This window comes from Patella vulgata, chromosome 1 (assembly GCF_932274485.2).
Source record: "Patella vulgata chromosome 1, xgPatVulg1.2, whole genome shotgun sequence".
In the NCBI taxonomy this organism is placed as follows: Eukaryota; Metazoa; Mollusca; class Gastropoda; family Patellidae; genus Patella; species Patella vulgata.
Genome location: NC_065879.2, coordinates 11,010,102 through 11,029,517, shown reverse-complemented (window position 1 = coordinate 11,029,517; position 19,416 = coordinate 11,010,102). Strand labels below are relative to the sequence as shown.

At 36.5% G+C, this 19,416-nt stretch overlaps 1 protein-coding gene across 1 annotated transcript in view; it reads right to left on the bottom strand.

The window, feature by feature from the left end:
• The window catches only part of LOC126808452 (uncharacterized), a 140,515-nt gene extending 126,632 nt beyond the window's left edge, over window positions 1-13,883 (bottom strand). The window contains exon 1 of the mRNA XM_050533162.2: window positions 12,999-13,883. Within this exon, the coding sequence (XP_050389119.1) occupies window positions 12,999-13,514 (516 nt within the window). The 5' untranslated portion in view covers window positions 13,515-13,883. The remainder of the gene's footprint in view (window positions 1-12,998) is intronic.
• Window positions 13,884-19,416: the final 5,533 nt, after the last annotated feature.

Below are 19,416 nucleotides of genomic sequence, written 5' to 3'. Positions count from 1 at the left end.
ACCTACTCCTTGTCCCATACAACCGGGGAATCAAAACCACACCAGTTGACTCAATGACACACCTTATGAAACAACACGCATGCTTTAACAATTCAGCCATTTAACCCCACAGAAATGTAAAGAATTTACCAGTAACTTTAAAACATAACAAATACATGAATAGTTAAACATATAATTTTCATGTAAAAAAAACATTTAAAAATATGTAAAAAAAATTTGGATCCTGGTAAACATTGTAATATTTGGCCACAAGGGCACCCGTATGGCTGATTGGATAGTGTGTACTTCTTTCACACTGTCATATTAATCTGAGATCAACAAAAGACGTCAAAAATTGAAAGCCTGGTAAAATTTTAAAGTGAAAGCCCCCTTTAAAGTAGCTAAGTCTCCAACTCAATATCATCCAAAATCTTCAACATTGAAAACACTATTTATTTGTCAAATTAAATCAACATTCATGTTGTGATCTTACCGGAAAAGGATGGGCTTTTGATATCCAATATTTAAGACAAAATAGACATTTTACCATTGGTACACGAATCGTGTACCATAATACGCTTCAGCCCCAGTTGTATCAAGAGACTCGAGGGACGAGGCTAGACCATTGCACCAAATCAAACGGCGTATGTAGACTGGAATAACCAGACGCTAGAAATTTGCACTCGCTTGAGACTGCTGGCTTATTTCGCCGAATATAACTGATTTGAAATTGGAGTAAAAACGGAAACCATTGAATGTAAATCAGTTTATATACATTCATATTACAGTATTATATGCGTCGCAACCCACTTTTGTCAATTTCTAGGTCCCAAATGTTAGCGATTTAGCTCCTTTAAATACAACAATAAAAAAAACACAAATTCAAGCAAAATCAGATGATGAGAATATAAGATAACAACCCAGCCTTGAATACAAGCTATTTATTTGTCTATTGAATGGAATGGGAAGTGAATAAAATGGATATAAAATCCTTTATGATACATCTAATGAATATATTACAGAAAGAATCAAATCTATATGGACTTAATAAATTGAAACAGACCATAAAAAATGACAAAGGCTGAGGGTGAATTTAATACATGTGCATATCAAAGAATGAAACTTCATGTATATGGAGACAAAGTGTGTATATTAACAGGGAGAGACTAAATGTGTATACTAAAGAGGGGATACTACATTTGTACCATGTGTATATATCCAAGAAGTGAGACCTCAGGAGTATATGTGTATTAAAGAGGAGACTGTGTGTGTATATCAAGGAAGTGAGACCACACAAGTATATATGTATTAAAGAGGAGACTGTGTGTATATATCAAGGAAGTGAGACCACATGAGTATATATGTATTAAAGAGGAGACTGTGTGTATATATCAAGGAAGTGAGACCACATGAGTATATATGTATTAAAGAGGAGACTGTGTGTATATATCAAGGAAGTGAGACCACATGAGTATATATGTATTAAAGAGGAGACTGTGTGTATATATCAAGGAAGTGAGACCACATGAGTATATATGTATTAAAGAGGAGACTGTGTGTGTATATCAAGGAAGTGAGACCACACAAGTATATGTGTATTAAAGAGGAGGCTGAGTGCGTATATCAAGGAAGTGAGACCACATGAGTATATGTGTACTAAAGAGGAGACTATGCGTGTATAGCAAATTGGTGAGACCACATGAGTATATAATAAATACGTTGATCTCTTAATTACCTAATTAATCCAGCCTATTATTAACGATAATCTGGTAGGTTTATAGACGGTATTATACGATAAATACGTTGATCGCTTAATTACCTAATCAATCCAGCCTATTATTAATGATAATCGGGTTGAGTGGTAGTTATACACTCAGTACACTATATTAATTTTTGAATTTTGAATATTATTCACCATATCTTGATGTCCGATTGAGCATATTCCTGGTCGAACAATTTTGGACGTTCGGAAAATAGCGTCGGACATGTCCGGAATATAGGAGAAATCCCATCACTGGTATATATGTACTAAAGAGGAGAATGTGTGTGGATATCACAAAAAGGAGAAGTAAAGGGAGACTAAATATGTATTTTGGAATTTTTAATATTATTCACCATATCTTGATGTCCGATTGGGCATATTCCTGGTCGAACAATTTTGGACGTTCGGAAAATAGCGTCGGACATGTTCAGAATATAGGAGAAATCCCATCACTGGTATATATGTACTAAAGAGGAGAATGTGTGTGGATATCACAAAAAGGAGAAGTAAAGGGAGACTTAATATGTATTTTGGAATTTTGAATATTATTCACCATATCTTGATGTCCGATTGGGCATGGGGGGTTGGATGGCTGAATGGTTAGCGTGCGCGTGCTGTATCATAAAGTCTGTCATTGAGTCGACAAGTGTGGTTTCGAATCCCCGGTTGTACGTGACAAGGAGTAGGGTCGCCTGTCCAACCTCGTGGGTTTTCTCCGGGTCCTCCGGTTTCCTCCCACTGCTAAAGACCCCTATGCGCAAGCGAATTATTGAAATAAATTAAACCATATGTTAGTCCCGAAATGACCTAGTTTGTGTCGAGTGGACGTTAAACCCCATTTCTCTCTCTCTCTCTCTTTCTCTCTCCGACTGGAAATATTCCTGGTCGAGAGAAATAGGGTTCAGTGCCAATATATGTGTCCATGAGTTTGTCTTCTGTATTTCTAGTTATGTCGAGTATATACTACTATTTATATCATTTTCATTCAGCCTCAAATAAATAATTAAATAGTTTGTCAGGATTCATTAATAAAAATCCTCAAAAAATAAAAAAAAAATTACATTCAGAAACTATTTTTTTATGATTTTTTTGATTTTCTTGTCTGTAAAAACTCATCATTTAAGATTTCATTATATATTGTTATTGACTTTCTATATCATCCAGACTAACTAAGACAGGTAAAAGATCATGTAGTGGGCTGTTTGGGAAATTTTGTCCGGACAGTGTTATTTCCGCCTACTCGTCATTCATTGAATTCCCTGTAAAGGGTTCTTTTACATAGAAGCCTATGTGTACACAAGACTTTGGCTGTAGTTATATCCGAACAATTAGACACTAACCATATCTTCCTAGCATTCCATTTGTGAATGCAAAAACTGAGAGTTTTCAAACGCCATATTTGAGCAATCAATGAGTTCATAGGATTCAAATAGTTATTATGCAAAGACAGCAATTGCATAAATTAACTGTATTGTCCTGCATCCACTGACAGCTGTACAAATAATGACCTTTATTATGTTTCTAACTCCATGCAAAAATGGTTGATTTACATAGATTAACCATATTGTTTCATGTACTTTAAAAAATACTGAGTACACATCCATCAGGCCTGCATCCACTTATACATTTACAATGTAGTCGTACAATAAATGGTCTTTTTACCTCGACTAAAACTACAAATAATCATTAGCATTAACTCTCAAACACATGTACACAAATTGTGGCATATGGTCTAATTATGACCAATGTCTAGGTCATATGTTATTTTATTATTTTTTCATTCTGTTTTTAATTTCGAATCTACATATTAATATTCATTAATGCTTGGTTAATCATTAGTGGCAGACAGCAATTAATCTGTCAGTCAAATTATGACAGTGTGGCAACTAAAGTGGTTGATTTGTTAAGTTTCTTTAACTATTGTTTCATATAATTATATGTTCATATCAACACCCTTTAAAGTAATTAATTTATATAAAAAGACAAATGTATGTAAGATGATTCATTAGTTGGAGAGACCAGCTTAGGAAATCTATATACTAGTTGGTGGTCCGATATATAGAAAATTATAAGTTGTCAAATTGTTGCTGTTAATTATTTGCACCTGAAATAAAATATTGAAGATCCATTCCAAGAATCTAAATACATTTCTGATATTTAGAGAACACATGTCGACAAGCTACATTCCCTGGAAGTCATACAGTGTTATAATTAGGCTTATTATAACTTGGCTGACCAAATGACCGACCAATAGACTATGCATTGACTCTGGATGGTTTGAAGGATCCTATCCAGTTTCAACACAACAAAAATAATCATTACCATGAGGCCAAACCAACTTAATTTTTAGTTCCACTCGGCAAACCTCAGCAGATTCCAGTACCCTACATCTAGCCTCGACTCTATGACGAAGTCCGCCATTGGAATTACTTTCAAGTTCCCGAATTACCAACAGTGTTGTCCATGTCGATGCCTTTGAAGAATGTTTTTTATCATACAAATTTTGATCATAAGTCTGAAGCTGTTTTTCTTTCAAGTTTATCCGATTTTCTTCAAACAAGGACAACTTTGCATTGAAAATTCTACACGCAATTTTGATAACTTATTTTATTTCAAATTACTTTATTTTGAGCAAAGTTATCAATGGTTGTAGTTTTGAGAAGATGTGTGCATTGATCGTAACCACCGTATTGGTCATTTGAGTCTTAGCCTTACTTCTCCATTTTTAAATTAAATCATTATATGGCTGAACCATTCTAATTTTCTTAAAATCGAAATCATCCGATGACATCGAGAATTGATTATGGTCTTGTCAAATTAATAAATGTCTAATTAATAATTTATACAACATTTAAAGCCCAGAGAAAGACGTGCAATAGGCAGATTTAGCTCTTACATATTACCTGTTTAAATATTTGGAACCAAAAGCTTTTAAGAAGAGCAACTGAGTACTATTTGTTTTTAAAATGCTTTCTTCCTTCATAATAACAGAACTTTATGGATTTACTACTTCTTGGTTTATTTATACATTGCTTGATAAAGATACCTGTAAGAGTACTGAAACGTTGCATGTAATAAATCAAGAAGTAGTAATTCTATAAAGTTGTGTTATTATGAATATTATACCTCTACTTCTAAATGTTATTTAAGGATATTAGCTTTCTTCCTGAAGAAATTGGAGGCAGAATTTTGAAAAGGCGTTCTCGAAGAACATAAATTTAAACTGATGTAGCCTTAGGTCTTATAGTGCTAAATACATGAAGAGTCAAACATCCGAGCTTGTACAGCAGGTACTAGTAAGTTATATTCCTACCTAATCAGGTATATTATAGTATTAAATCAAGGTTATTTGTGAGATAACAAAAGAGAAATTAACTAGTTACCTCTGATTAATCTATTTCAACATAATTACCTGTGTCAAAAGGTTCTATGGATGCTGATTATATAGCTAGATGACCTTTTTACCTGGGAGTGGTTCAATTAAAAACCTGAAAGCTTTTTGTTTTGCTGACAAAAAATAAACTAACAAAAAAACAGCTATTTCTTTATTTTTAATGGAATGTAGAGTGGTGTGGAGAGAGAGATAGAGAGAGAGAGAGAGAGAGAGAGAGAGGGTTTAATGTCCACAAACTAGGTCATTTTGGGACTAACATATGGTTCAATTTTATTTCAACAATTTGCAAGCTCATAGGGGTTTTTAGCAGTGGGAGGAAACCGGAGGACCCAGAGAAAACACACAAGGTTGCACTGTGGTGTGCCAGTAAGTGTAGCCACAGAAGCAGTTTCCCTGAATACCTAAATCTTTAGCTCGGTGCGAGGCAATAAAGGGACAAACACTCAACTGGTCGCTTAAACACATGAGGCGTTCCTGGTCCACAATACTCAACAGGCTAGATGGTGCAATACTTGCCTTGACCCAAGCTGTAGCAACCCACGCATTAGCCCTGTATAAATAATGCATCAAGATCTTAAATTAGGAATGAGTCTATGTTAGCCAGAATAATTAGATGTCATTAATCCTACCATAGAACTAAATACATGTATTTAGTTCTATGATCCTACCAAGTTTTGAATATGTATATCAATTTAGAAATTTTGGTTGGCAATCAAGTTAAAATACCAGTGCTTAATAACAAAATTGCTACTTTAAGGTAATCAAATTTTCATAAACACAAGCATACCTGGCGATGAAATTTACTCAAAGACAATTATCTAAATATAATTCTATACCAAATATAATTTAAACTCTTTCAATTGCTCTACTTTCACAGTAGTTAATTGATTAATTCTGATCTGTAAAAATAGCCATTTAATTATATTTTTCCTGCTCACAATATCTCCTAATAGAAAATTCACTATGAAATTCTTTATGCAGACTAATGCATTTATGATGTTGTAAATTTGTCCTCAATGCAGAAGTAAGTTAATTATCTAGACCAGTCCACGGGCAAGCTGTCAAATATCATTTTGTATTTCTGTATATATATATGTACAGTCAGTTAGTCAATATACCCTTGCTGCCCTTGAGTTTGTCCCTTTCTTCATCCCCACGAAAAACATAGTACAATTTATACGAATACACACTGAAACTGGCAAAGAAATTGTCTAGTCATCCTGATGGAGTGATGGTACAGGTGGGGGGCAGGGGGATAGTCCAGTGCCCTAATTGGTAGTTACATGTATATAGTACACATCCCATGTCAGTTCTAATTTGTATACTGTAATAGTAAATGAACAGAATGCTGTTTAGGCAACGTTTCCCCCCCCCCTGCATTGCATTTGTTACCATGGTAATAACAAACCGCCATATTTTAGTCTCAATGTGACCTAAATATGTATGTGAAATAGCTTTATTTTACGTTCACTTCCACTGAAATGATATCGCAGACAATTAAATGTTGTATATACAAAGTGAATTATTTAAAAGGTGATTAGCAAAAAGAGGAAGAGAGAGAAATGGGGTTTAACGTCCGCTGACTCCACTCAACACAAATTAGGTCATTTAAGGACTAACATACAGTATGGTTCAATTTTATTTCAATAATTCGCTTACGCATATGGGTCTTTAGCAGTGGGAGGAAACTGGAGGACCCGGAGAAAACCCACGAGGTTTGACAGGCGACCTTTCTCCTTGTCACGTACAACCAGGGAATCAAACCCATGCCAGTTGACTCAATGACAGACCTTATGATACAGTGCGCACACGCTAAACATTCGGCCATCCAACTCCCAGATTAGCGAAATTCACTCTGTATATATAACATGTAAATAAAGTTACCCAACATTTCAGCCATATTCCATTGGCCAGTTTCATTTTAATTGGATTATTATCAGGCAGTCAGTCACAATGAGCATTGAACAAGCTGACAGACATATGACCAAAGCATCAAACCGACTGGACAAGAATATTCATCCAGACAATACACGAAATCAAATTAAAACTGTCAGTTAATCACAGTTCCATTTAACTGTTGGAACTGGCGATGACATTTTAATGGCTTTACAGAGATTTAAAGTAGCAATGAGGCTATATCAGTTGAAATAATTTGTTGTCATTTTAAATGTATTGAATATGCAAATTAATTTAGAATATTAGGGGTTTGGATGGCTGAATGGTTAGCATGTGCACACTGTATCACAAGATCTCATTGAGTCAACTGGTGTGGTTTTTATTCCCCGGATGTATACGTGACAAGAGTAGAGTCGCCTGTCCAACCTCGTTGGTTTTCTCTGGGTCCTCCAGTTTCCTCCCACTGCTAAAGACCCCTATGCGCAAGCGAATTATTGAATTAAAATTGAACCGAAATGACCTAGTTTGTATCAAGTGGATGTTACACTCCATTTCTCTTTCTCCCATCCAAGAGTTTCAGCGCTTTGGTACTTGCAGTAACACAAGCTCTATCAAATCATTAATTTGTCTTTTATCATACAAAATATGCAAATCAGTTTAGAATATCTAAGAGCTTCAGCTTTGGTACTTGCCTTAACATTATAGAAAATATTTCATGTGGATATTAATTTACATAAATAGAATATCTAAGAGTTTCGACTTGTACTTAAACACAGACTCAATTGAATCATTGTGTCTATATGTTAATCCATGTATTGCAGTCTACCCTATAATATATTTCATCAAATCTATAAGTTTATTAATAGGCCTATGTCAAACTGATTTGAATATCTATCAAATTAGTATTGTACTTTAGTCTGTTCTCAGATCTTCATTTTCACCTACAATACACACTATACATTGTCATCCATTTTAATATAGGGGGGGTTGGGTGGCCGAATGGTTAGCACGTGCGTGCTGTATCATACGGCCTGTCATTGAGTCAACTGGCGTGGTTTCAAATCCCCGGTTGTACGTGACAAGGAGTAGGGTCGCCTGTCCAACCTCGTGGGTTTTCTCCGGGTCCTCCGGTTTCCTCCCACTGCTAAAGACCCCTACGCGCAAGCGAATTATTGAAATAAAATTAAAAACCATATGTTAGTCCCGAAATGACCTAGTTTGTGTCGAGTGGACGTTAAACCCCATCTCTCTCTCTCTCTCTCATTTTAATATGTGTGTTTGACATTTTAACTATGTATATACACACCTTTGTTCTTTTGTATTAATATAGGTTGAACTCAATTTTTACATCCTGTACGAAAGATTACGCAACCCAATGTTTACATATAGGTAGACCTCATTTTTTTCATCCTGTACGAAAGATTACGCAACCCAATGTTTACATAATATGTAGAACTCAATTTTTACATCCTGTACGAAAGATTACGCAACCCAATGTGTACATATAGGTAGACCTCATTTTTTTCATCCTGTACGAAAGATTACGAAACACCTTTACTTACATTACATAAATAATACATGTATCAGCACCACAGGTACCGTACTACCTCTGACAAATGAGAATAAGGTTTGAAAAATGTGAGGAAACGCAAATCCAAATTCCAGTAATTTCTGCACATTGTAACACACATGAAACCTTAAAAAGAGAGAGATAGAGAGAGAGAGAGAGAGAGAGAGAGAGAGAGAGAGAGAGAGATGGGGTTAAAGTCCACTCGACACAAACTAGGTCATTTTTGGACTACCACATGGTTCAAATTTATTTCAATAATTCACTGGTGCAAAGGGGTCTTTAGCAGCAGGAAATAACAAATCTTAAAAAAGACAACACAATTTACAGAACAAAAACAATCACTGGTTTACGTAGTGGACACATTTGTGCTGAAAAATAATTAGTAAACATGTGTCGATATGTTGTGCTATATGTATATATGTACAAACCAGTTATTGCTTTCCATAAAAATTGTGAACTTCTCTTTTTATTAACTAAGATAAATTTCAAATTTTAGTAATTTGATTGGATAATATTAGCTTGATTTTAGTGCTTAGCCAATCAAATTGGATTATATACTAAAGCTGGATTTTATCTTTAGCTAAGATTTCGAGAAACAGGGCCCATGAACTCTTTTAAACAGTTATATCTGAATTACTATATTATGCAAATTATTCAAAATTCACGTTGGGGAGACATGGTGGCCCAGAAGGTTTCGCGAACGGTGTTGGCCAAGAAAGTTCTTCCGGATTTTCCAGTGTAGTTTCCCCTTGTCAGTGGTGCAGGACAGTGGGCCAAACAAGGACAGCATTCTAATTGTTCGGATGGGGCAAAAAACCAAGGTTCCATATACACATTGGCATACAGAAGCCTTGACCCTGTCTGGGCAAAATTTCCCTCATAGCACTCTGTATGGCATATGCCCGTCTTCATTAACCCAGTCGGAGCAGAATAGTGGGATGTTAAATTTATCCTAATATTACATGTATATATGTCTTTGTAGCTAAGGAGGGACCTATGGAAGATTAGTTTGGGGTTTTTTTTTTGCAAACTAAATATGTTGCCTCATTAAATAAAGTTTTTATTATTATTATTATATATTTGATTTCATTTTCAAAATTCAAATTACTATGCATGTACTTATTAGCCTTGTCCTAATATGGAAACATTTGTATATATAAGCTGTATATCAATTAAGACAATTTTATAGAAGGGAATAACAATACTAATTAAATGTATTAAATCTAATTTAGCTTATGTTGTGATGAAATCGGTAATCTGAGCTATTTCAAGTAGGCTAGTTTATATTATTCCTATGGATATTATTGTTACACACGGTCGGTCGTGTAGGCTTCTAGAGAAACATTCCACATCCACATACACACTTTAAACTAATTAATATCATTAACAAGAAGAAACCATTTACTTAACATATAATATAGTAATACTACACTCATGTGAAAACAGCATAATCAATACAACATGACAAATATGAAAAATATTAGGTTAGCATAATCTGGGGGTTGATACATTGATTGGCTAGCAAGGAATTGAATTGAAAGGGTGGGGAGAGAGATCAAGCATGACTTGAGTTACAGGAGTGGGGAGATAGGTAGCGCACGACTTCAATTACTGGAGTGGGGAGATAGGTAGCACACGACTTAAGTTACAGGAGTGGCGAGGTAGGTAGCACATGACTTCAATTACAGGAGTGGGGAGATAGGTAGCACATGACTTAAGTTACAGGAGTGGGGAGGGAGGTGGCACATGACTTCAATTACAGGAGTGGGGAGATAGGTAGCACACGACTTAAGTTACAGGAGTGGGGAGGGAGGTAGCAAACGACTTCAATTACAGGAGTGGGGAGATAGGTAGCACATGACTTCAATTACAGGAGTGGGGAGGGAGGTGGCACACGACTTACAGGGTAGGTGGAGAACGGCTGGTTAAGCCATAATCTGGGGTTCATACATCAGTATTCATTGGGCAGCAAGGAGTTGAATTACTGGGGTAGGGAGAGGGGTCGCAAATGACTGATTATGGAGAACTACATGTACTGGTCAAACAATAATATTGGGGATTGTACATCAGCATTGATTAGCTAGCAAGTATTTCAATTTCAGGGGTGAGGAGGAGGATCGGTCATGATTATGCAGAGAAGGGGTGTTGTACCAGGACATGACTTTGAAGGAGGGGAAAGTGGGGCACAACTATGAAGATTATGGAAATTATGGCGAACTACTTGTCAAGCCATCAAAGGAAAAGTGGCATCAATAGTTTTCATTTATTCCTGTCTGTCAGAGGGCGGTAAAATTTATTTTACTTTGTCTGCGAGACACCTACATGTACTAGTCAGTAGATCAAAGCATACCACAGACATCAATAGTTCTCAATTTTTCTTGTCTGTGAGGACAATTTTTCTTTTTCTTTGTGAGACCTAATTTGAAAATAATATTAATTACAACTCCATGACACCTGCTAAAAGATTTTTACAAATCCTAAATTAAAACGTCAAAGAGACAGTTTGAGAAACAGGACATAATTTCATTTGAACATTACTTTCTACCACCAGTCTAAACTTGTGGGTTTTCTCTGGGTCCTCTGGTTTCCTTCCTCCCATTGCTAAAGACTCCTATGCACAAGTGAATTATTGAAATAAAATTAACCATATGTTGGTCACGAAATGACCTAGCTTGTGTCGTGTAGAGGTTAAACCCCAGTTTTGGTGTCTTCAAATCACAAAAAGTTATATTTTATGTGAAAAGTTTACTTTTATAATTTCACTTAAGGACATGATAAAGTGACACCATTTTGCCACAACACCTGAAATGGGTGGGGGTGGGAGGTCCTTCAAAAAAGGCATTTACAACAGTTTTGGTGCCTATATGTTGGCATCTATATGCTCAGAAAGTAGATCTATGTACATGTAGGCCTACATGTATAAAATTCTAATATAAATCCAAATGTTTATTTTTATTTTGACACAATATTGCAAAAAAAATCTTTGAAATAAAACTGCAAATAATGTGAAAAAGTATATCCAAATTCAAATACAAATCTAAGTCAGTTTTTTTCTCCTGAAATAATTTTGTTATGGACTCTGAAAGAAAAATAATATTAAACAAGAATTTGTTTTTATATAAATCATGTATGTTTTTGTACACAAGATATTTTTTTAGGCCACCCACAAACTTGAATCTGTGTCTTCAAAAGGCCACAATATGTGTGTGGGTGGCATCACATTGTCATTACTATGAATTTTAAAAACAAAATTTAAAGGATTTTCCTAACTGACCCAGGACATTGCTAATAAAATAAATTTTAGGCTTGATAGATTTGAGTGTAGAAGCCTTGTGTTGTACAATATGGACCGTTGATGATCATTTTTAATAAAATATTCTTTAACATTCAGAATATTTAAAAGTATAAAATAATTGTAGAGATAGATTTTTATGAATAAAATAAAAAATATGAAAGAGTTAAAATCACTGCTACAAATAAAAAATCCTGTAAACATGACACTGACAAACAGAACAGATGTGTTAAAATGTTTATTATTATTTTTTCTTCTAAAAAAAATGAAAAAAAAAAAACAGAAAAAAAAGCAAACAGGCCACCTGTCCAAGACATGTACATGTTTAAAAAAATATCCCAACAAAATCATTAAATATTTATATTCAGTTTGTGCATTAATTTTAAATAATAAAAAAACAAAAACGAAATTATGTTTGTGATAATTATTGGTTCCAGACCCAGAAGTTAAAACTGATGTGCAAAAAAAAAAATTAATAAATAAATTCGGCTCAAGGTGACACAGGTGAAATGCTGCCAAAAATAGTTTACTAAAACAATTCGGCTACAGAACCAGATTTATTGGAGTAAAGTCTCGGAATTAGATTTTATTCTGACGCTGGAAATTACTCTACTGGTCGTAGTAGGATAATCCTCGCCTCTTGTTCAATTCTTATTACATCCATCTTATTATACGACGGGGAACGGGCTATGAATACATTATCGATCCAAGTCGTTTTCTTTTCAAAAGAATCAGTGCCCGTGCGTATGACAGTTTCTTGTCGGTTTCAAGCACGAGACCCGCGCGAGCGATACTTGCACCGTTCCTATGTGTCACGACCACCTGACAGTGTCTAATAATTTCAAGACAAACACGATATGCCGGGCGGAAATTTTCTTCTTGGGTCAAAATTGCATTATGTCAAAATCACTAAACCTATCTATAATGTGTCCATAAGACAGTGGCCAATCCATTTACATTCACAGCGTCTGAATCCTCCGCACAGCTGGCGCGTGCCGCGAGCCAAAAAGACATTGCGATTTGCCAATGCCCATTGCAGAAGCATGTACCAATGTGCCATGAAAAAGATCAAAACAACGAAATAATTAACATCAACATCACTTACCTTACAGTGTGAACAATTCCATTTCACAGAAAATGCTGTGTTGCAGTCAAATCTATCGAGTAATTCCTCAAATCCGTAAAACGTTTTGTAAATATCCTCGTCCAATTCAACTAAGCTGTTAAGACAGCCCGAGCAGTCATTTTTGGAGCCCTTCAAGCGACATGGTCGAGCCATATCGGAAACACTTATTATATGAAATAAATTATACGAAGAACAGAATTTTAACCTGTAATTCCGTATCATTTTGTTTCTTTCTGAAACTTGCACATCACATATTCTCATGCTTTGATTTTTCGTTAAATAAAGGCACTGGTCTGAAGAATTACTTTTGTAACTTGCAAATGAATTAGCAAAGTGATTAGCAGACGACGACGATAGGGGAACACATGACACTAATCCATCAGCCGCCCAATAGATTGCAATTATCAGACAAAAAACGGCTTTCCGCCACTGCTTAGAGAGGACTTCCAATGGAATCTCAAATAGCCGGGCCCCATTACGGCAAAGCATACGCATAGTTCATTTAGATTAACCGGGGGCAGAGACTTTGGAACAATCATGAAAAAATCCGCTAGAATACTGCGGATATTCATATATTTATCCAAACTCAATACCGGTACGAACCAATAACATGATCAAATTTTTCTCGACAATTTTTCACAAGAAGAACCACTCCAAGAATTTTCAGAAAAACGATAACGAATGCTATCAATACAAAACACTAAAACAGTAATAAAAGTTGTTAAAGAATCCGCTATTTCCATCCAACATCAGAATATTTCACTTTTGGCATAATCGGTATCCGTTTATCCACGAAATCTTCCAGGAATTAATAACACCGCAATAAAACATGGAAACACTCGTCTGCTAAAAGCTGACCCGTTAGCCGCCATGTTGCGATTTTAACAGTAAAGGTCTTTCTACGCATGCCCACAGCGAATTAGCTCATTTTGGCAGAGCTGACGGGAATCAACAGCCCCGCGTGGCGCGAGCCACTTGTAGATTCTCGCATAAATACTGTATCTGATTATGCACCGATTTGTAAATGTGAATTTGGTATACGTAACCCTCTTCGCTTTCAACACAGCCGCAAGCTTAGCATTGAACTCAACTAGAATATTGAGCCGTGCCAAAACCGTAATTTGTACCGAAGACGATAGTGGAATATTATGATCGATTCGTTCCGTTGTAAGAGATATAAGAGAGAGCAGCTATTTCGTCCGCTCTCAAGTAATTAATCACTAAAACTATAATTGTTGTTTATCGTTGACTGGACCAACTATCAGGGAAAACTATTCCAATCAAGAATTTCTCAATGTTAAAAGCTACAAATCGTTTCCGACGTAATCCATCGCCAATGAGACCTTGGACACGTTTCTGGTTCCAATTACACGCCGAGTTATGGCACTGTGAAAACTTAAGCCGTGGTCACGGAAGAGGTTGTGCGAGGCGCGCAAGTTCCATTGATGGTTACACGTGCTGTGTGTCAGAAAAGACGCCCGCGGATGTGTTAATAAGCGCTAATGACTGGCCTTGTTCTGCTGATACTGGACTAATCCAAAGCATTTTATTTATTTGTCTTTATCTAATAAAATCATAAATGTTGTTGATCTGCTAAAAATTAATCACCATTTATGTGTAAAGATTTAACTAGGGTATGGTTGATCGAGTTATGACTAACTAATAGTCCTATAGATGGGGTTAATTTCCCCTTAACAGTTGTTTAGTAGAGTGACTTAACCTGATTAGCTGGCCGTTCACTGCTAATTTAATGATATCACTTTAACTTTATCAACTGGCACGTATTTTCATTTAATATCGATATAAAAAACACGTTTTCCGACACTTTGTTTTCCAGAACTTTGACCTTGTTGTAGAGATATCTGTGTGTATTGGAGTTCGGACTTCAAGGAATCTCGTCTGTCTATTTGGCAACTTTCTGATTCTTTGAAACAGAAACATTATTATTGTAAGACAGTAACGATCTGGATGAGAGGAAACATTACATTTGTTTCCAAAATGGTACGATTTTAGTTTAAAATTGCGCCCCCCCCCCCCCCGGTAATTTTGGGACAACTTTATTTCAATAACACTCTTGAGCGTGGGGGTCTTTAGGAGTCGGAAGACCCACAGAAAATCCACGGGGTTGACTCAATGACAGACTACATGATCTGCAAGTGCACAGGTCGGACCACTCGACCACCATATTAATAAGGTGAAATGGCAGCTGTAAAGACGAGGGACCAACAAATCCATGCTACAATGCAGGAATAATTCTTGATCGCGCTGAGTATTGTAACCCAGGAGCCTGTTTCACGAAATTTAAACTAAGATAAAATCCATTTTTAAGTAATTTGATTGGATAATATTAGATTGATTTTAGTGCTTAGCCAATCAAAATTGAAGTTTCTACTAAAATTTGGATTTTATCTTCAGTTAAAATTTCGTGAAATAGGCCCCAGGTATTATTTAATCTTGTGTATCTAGCACTAATTTCTTTAACATTCGTTTAATATCCAATCTGTGTTTAAAAATTCATAAAAACTGTTTAAAATCACCATAAATCGTTTAATTCGTACTTCTGTCTAGTTTAAAGCTGACCATTCAATATTGATAATGAGTGTCCAATTTACGAGTGTTTAACTTCTCAATCAATGTTAAAAAATAAACAACCCAATTCATTAATGATGTATAATGATTAATTTTTGAACAGTGGTCAGGAAACTAAATACTTGTAAATTGGACACTCATTACCAAAATTAATCAGTCAGCTTTAAACTGGACACAAGTACAATTTAGATGATTTTTGGTGTTTTTAAACTATTTTTACGATAGTAGGTGGAATGTTTTATGGACATAATATCAACCTGACCGGTGCCTATAAGGCGTTAAGAAACTTTCGAGTTGGTTCTAAAATCTGTAACATAGTTTCGGTTCCCTGCTGTTACGTGACAAGGAGGAGGGTCGCCTGTCCAACCTCGTGGGTTTTTTCCGGGTCCTTCGGTTTCCTCCCATTGCTAAAGATCCATACGCAAATTATTGAAATGAAATTGAACAATATGTTAGTCCCGAAATGACCTAGTTTGTGTCGAGTGGACGTTAAACCCCATTTATCGCACCTTTTTTCGGTAGTCACGGTTCGCCGGGTACCGGGCAATTCGTCCCGGACAACTTGTCCCCTGACAACTCGTTCCCGGACAATTCGGTCCCTGAGACTATTCGTCCCCGGATAATGACCTGGACGAATAACTCTAGGGGACGAATAGTCTTATGGGACTAATAGTCCTGGGACGAATTGTCTGGTGACGAATTGTCCTCGGGGACGAGTTTTCGCGAGACGAATTATCTGGGTACGAATTGTCCTAGAGTCCGTTTCGCCTCTGTAGTCACGGTTTGCCTCGGTAGCTACTACGGTACCGTTTGCCTCGGGGTTTGCTTCGGGAGTCACGCTAAGCCTAGGTGTCTTATTTGTTTTATTTACAAACAGTGATAGGTATATATATGCAACATACAATACATTTCTCAATAAAATACGTAGGTATATACTGTCATAAGCATAAATAAATAAATATACAGAAAATACAACACAAAATCAAAGATTTATACTAATAGTCTGGAGGCTCAATGCGGAGGGGTGTCCACCAAATGGGCACAAAACCAGACTCAACTTTTCTATAGTAAAACTTCGCGTAGAATACGATGCCGGGTGGTAATCAGTCCGCCGTTGGGGCGTTTTCGAGATATTCGGGGTCAAAGGTCAAATTAGTTTATTTGCACTGAAAGTGAATGCGCAGTCATTCTTGTATCATGAAAATAAGCTGAAAGGGATCGAAAGTAATCACCCTTTCAATAAAAATGTAAACTTGCTAAATTCACCTTTGTTCTTTGTGGCCCTAGAGGACATAAGGTGAAATTTTCCGTTTTAGCACCAGGAAGATTTAAAGCAATAAATCTCAGTGAAAAAAATTAAACACTAAAGCGAAACCTGTTATAATTAATAATAGGAACATTTAAAATGTATTTTTAGGTGGTCTTACCACCGAACTTTTACTTTAGAACGTCGAGAAAGATCTTGCATAACAGAAAAAAATATGATATAATGAACATCTGGCTTAATGAGAAGGTCACAAAAAACAGGAAGCAACATGATTAAAGGGCCTATCCCGAATTGAACAAAGTCTCAAAAATAAAAGTCCGGGTACGTATGAAATTTAAGCGCCAAAATATAGAGGAATGGTGTATTTACCCTGTCTAAAAATGTCAGCTGAAAGTATTGAGTCATTTGGACGTGAACGTCAAAACTGCTTATCCGGACACGTAACCCTTTTAAGATTTTGGGTCAATTCTTTCGTTGGGTGACCTGATAATCGACTCCCCTTCCTTTAGCGGTTTATACAGTGAATGACCCATGTGCTGTACTTGATAACGAAAGGTAAATTTCACCTGCACATTATTTTTATAAAATAAAAGTCTGGTTTTATCCAGACACCACATAATACAGCTTGGGGGCACCGGTCCCCACTTCGGTATTAAGACTGACGGATTTAAGTTGTTTGAATGATAGATACGTCACGGATGCCTTTTCACCCAAGCTACATGCGCAATACCAGATCAAGCCTCTTGATCCGTAAGTGCAAGCACTATGGAACCACCATGGCGCATTGGGAAAATGAAATGAAATGAAATGGGATTTAACGTCCTACTGTTCTGGGCTAATGAAGAAGGGCACATTGTGTAAGCACCAGCTCTTAATTATTAAAACAGCAGGCCCCGGATTCAATCCCGGTGTTGACCGAGGACGTTCCTTGGGATTGCCAGTAGTGCAGAACGGAGGGTTTGTTAACAACCAGCCTCTAGTCATCCGGTCTCGTGTATACGATGGCATATACGTTAAAGAACCTTTGGCAATCATGGGGAAAATGAGGACGGGAGCTTTTGGAATTCTACGTACACGCCGCTGTCCGGGCAAAAATTCCCTAATAGCATATTGTATGACATTGACATGCCCCGTTTTCATTATCCCAGTTGGTGCAAAATGTATGGCGCTAAATCCGATTTCATTTTATAAACGCCTTATTGTTAGTGGCGGATACAGGCGGTGGCATAGGTTTCGCCCCCTTCTCCCCTCTATGTACATTCCGCTGTCCGGGCAAATTTTTCCTAATGGCATACTGTATGACATGCCCCGTTTTCATTATCTCGGTTGTTGCAAATGTATGGCGCTAAAACCGATTTTATTTTGTAAACGCCTTATTGTTAGTGGCGGATACAGGCGGGGGCTTAGGTTTCGCCCCCTTCTACCCTCACCCCTCTAAATAATAGTATATATTTATTTATTATTCTGAAGAATGTAAAATTGACCCTTTTGTTGTTTGGAGTGGCCGATAGGGGTGGGGGTCTAGATTTCGCCCCCTTTTCCCCACCCCTCTAAATAACAGCATATATTTATTTATTATTCTGAAGAATGTAAAATTGACCTTTTTGTTGGTTGGAGTGGCTGATACAAGTGAGGCGTGGGTTTCGCCCCCTTCTCCCCCTCTGAATAATATTTATTTATTATTGCGAAGAATGTAAAATTGACCTTTTTGTTGGTTGGTGTGATGTAGATGATGAAATTGGATGCTTTACTCGGATTCAGATACTGTATGTTATTGTAAATTGTGGACGTTCCATATAATATATCACAAACAGAAGATCAAGCTTAGATAAAGTGAACAATAATTAGAAATGAGATGAAATCAAATATTATATTAATAATTAAGTACATTGCCATAGATTTCATCAGAGTAAGTGAACCAAATAATATGAAATCTATTCACAAAAGAGCATACTGTCATGTAGCTGTTGACTGGACTATAGAAATGATGACAATCCATTACTAGCCAGCTTATGGATCGGGTGAACCGTTCAACTATAAAAATCACTGAGTCGGCCTGCACTCGCATAAAGGGGGGAAGACCATCGTTAATTTTCTCATTGACTTCAATGTTAATTAAGGTATGTTTGTCTGGCTCTAACGTTTTCCCATATTTATGTTGGACTGAATGGTTTTCGCCTCTAAACCACGAATATTTACCAAAATGGGCAGAATTAATGTCGTTTCAAACCCTCGTCGTCGATTCTATACCAATAATACGGGAACGAAAACGCGCCACTTGACTCAATGACAGGCCTTATGATCTAAAGCGCACGCGTTAGACCACTCGAACAAGTAAAAATGGGATGGCATATCGTATATATTTATAATAAAAGCTACCGCACACGGGTCTTTTAGCGGTGATAGAAGACCCATAGAATCCCCTGGAAATCCCCTGATACTAAACAGGTGACCCTAACGTATCATACACATGCATGGGCTCAAAAAGCTGACAATCAAATCAGTTACAGACCTTATGGTCCGGTGGCTGAAGGGGGGGGG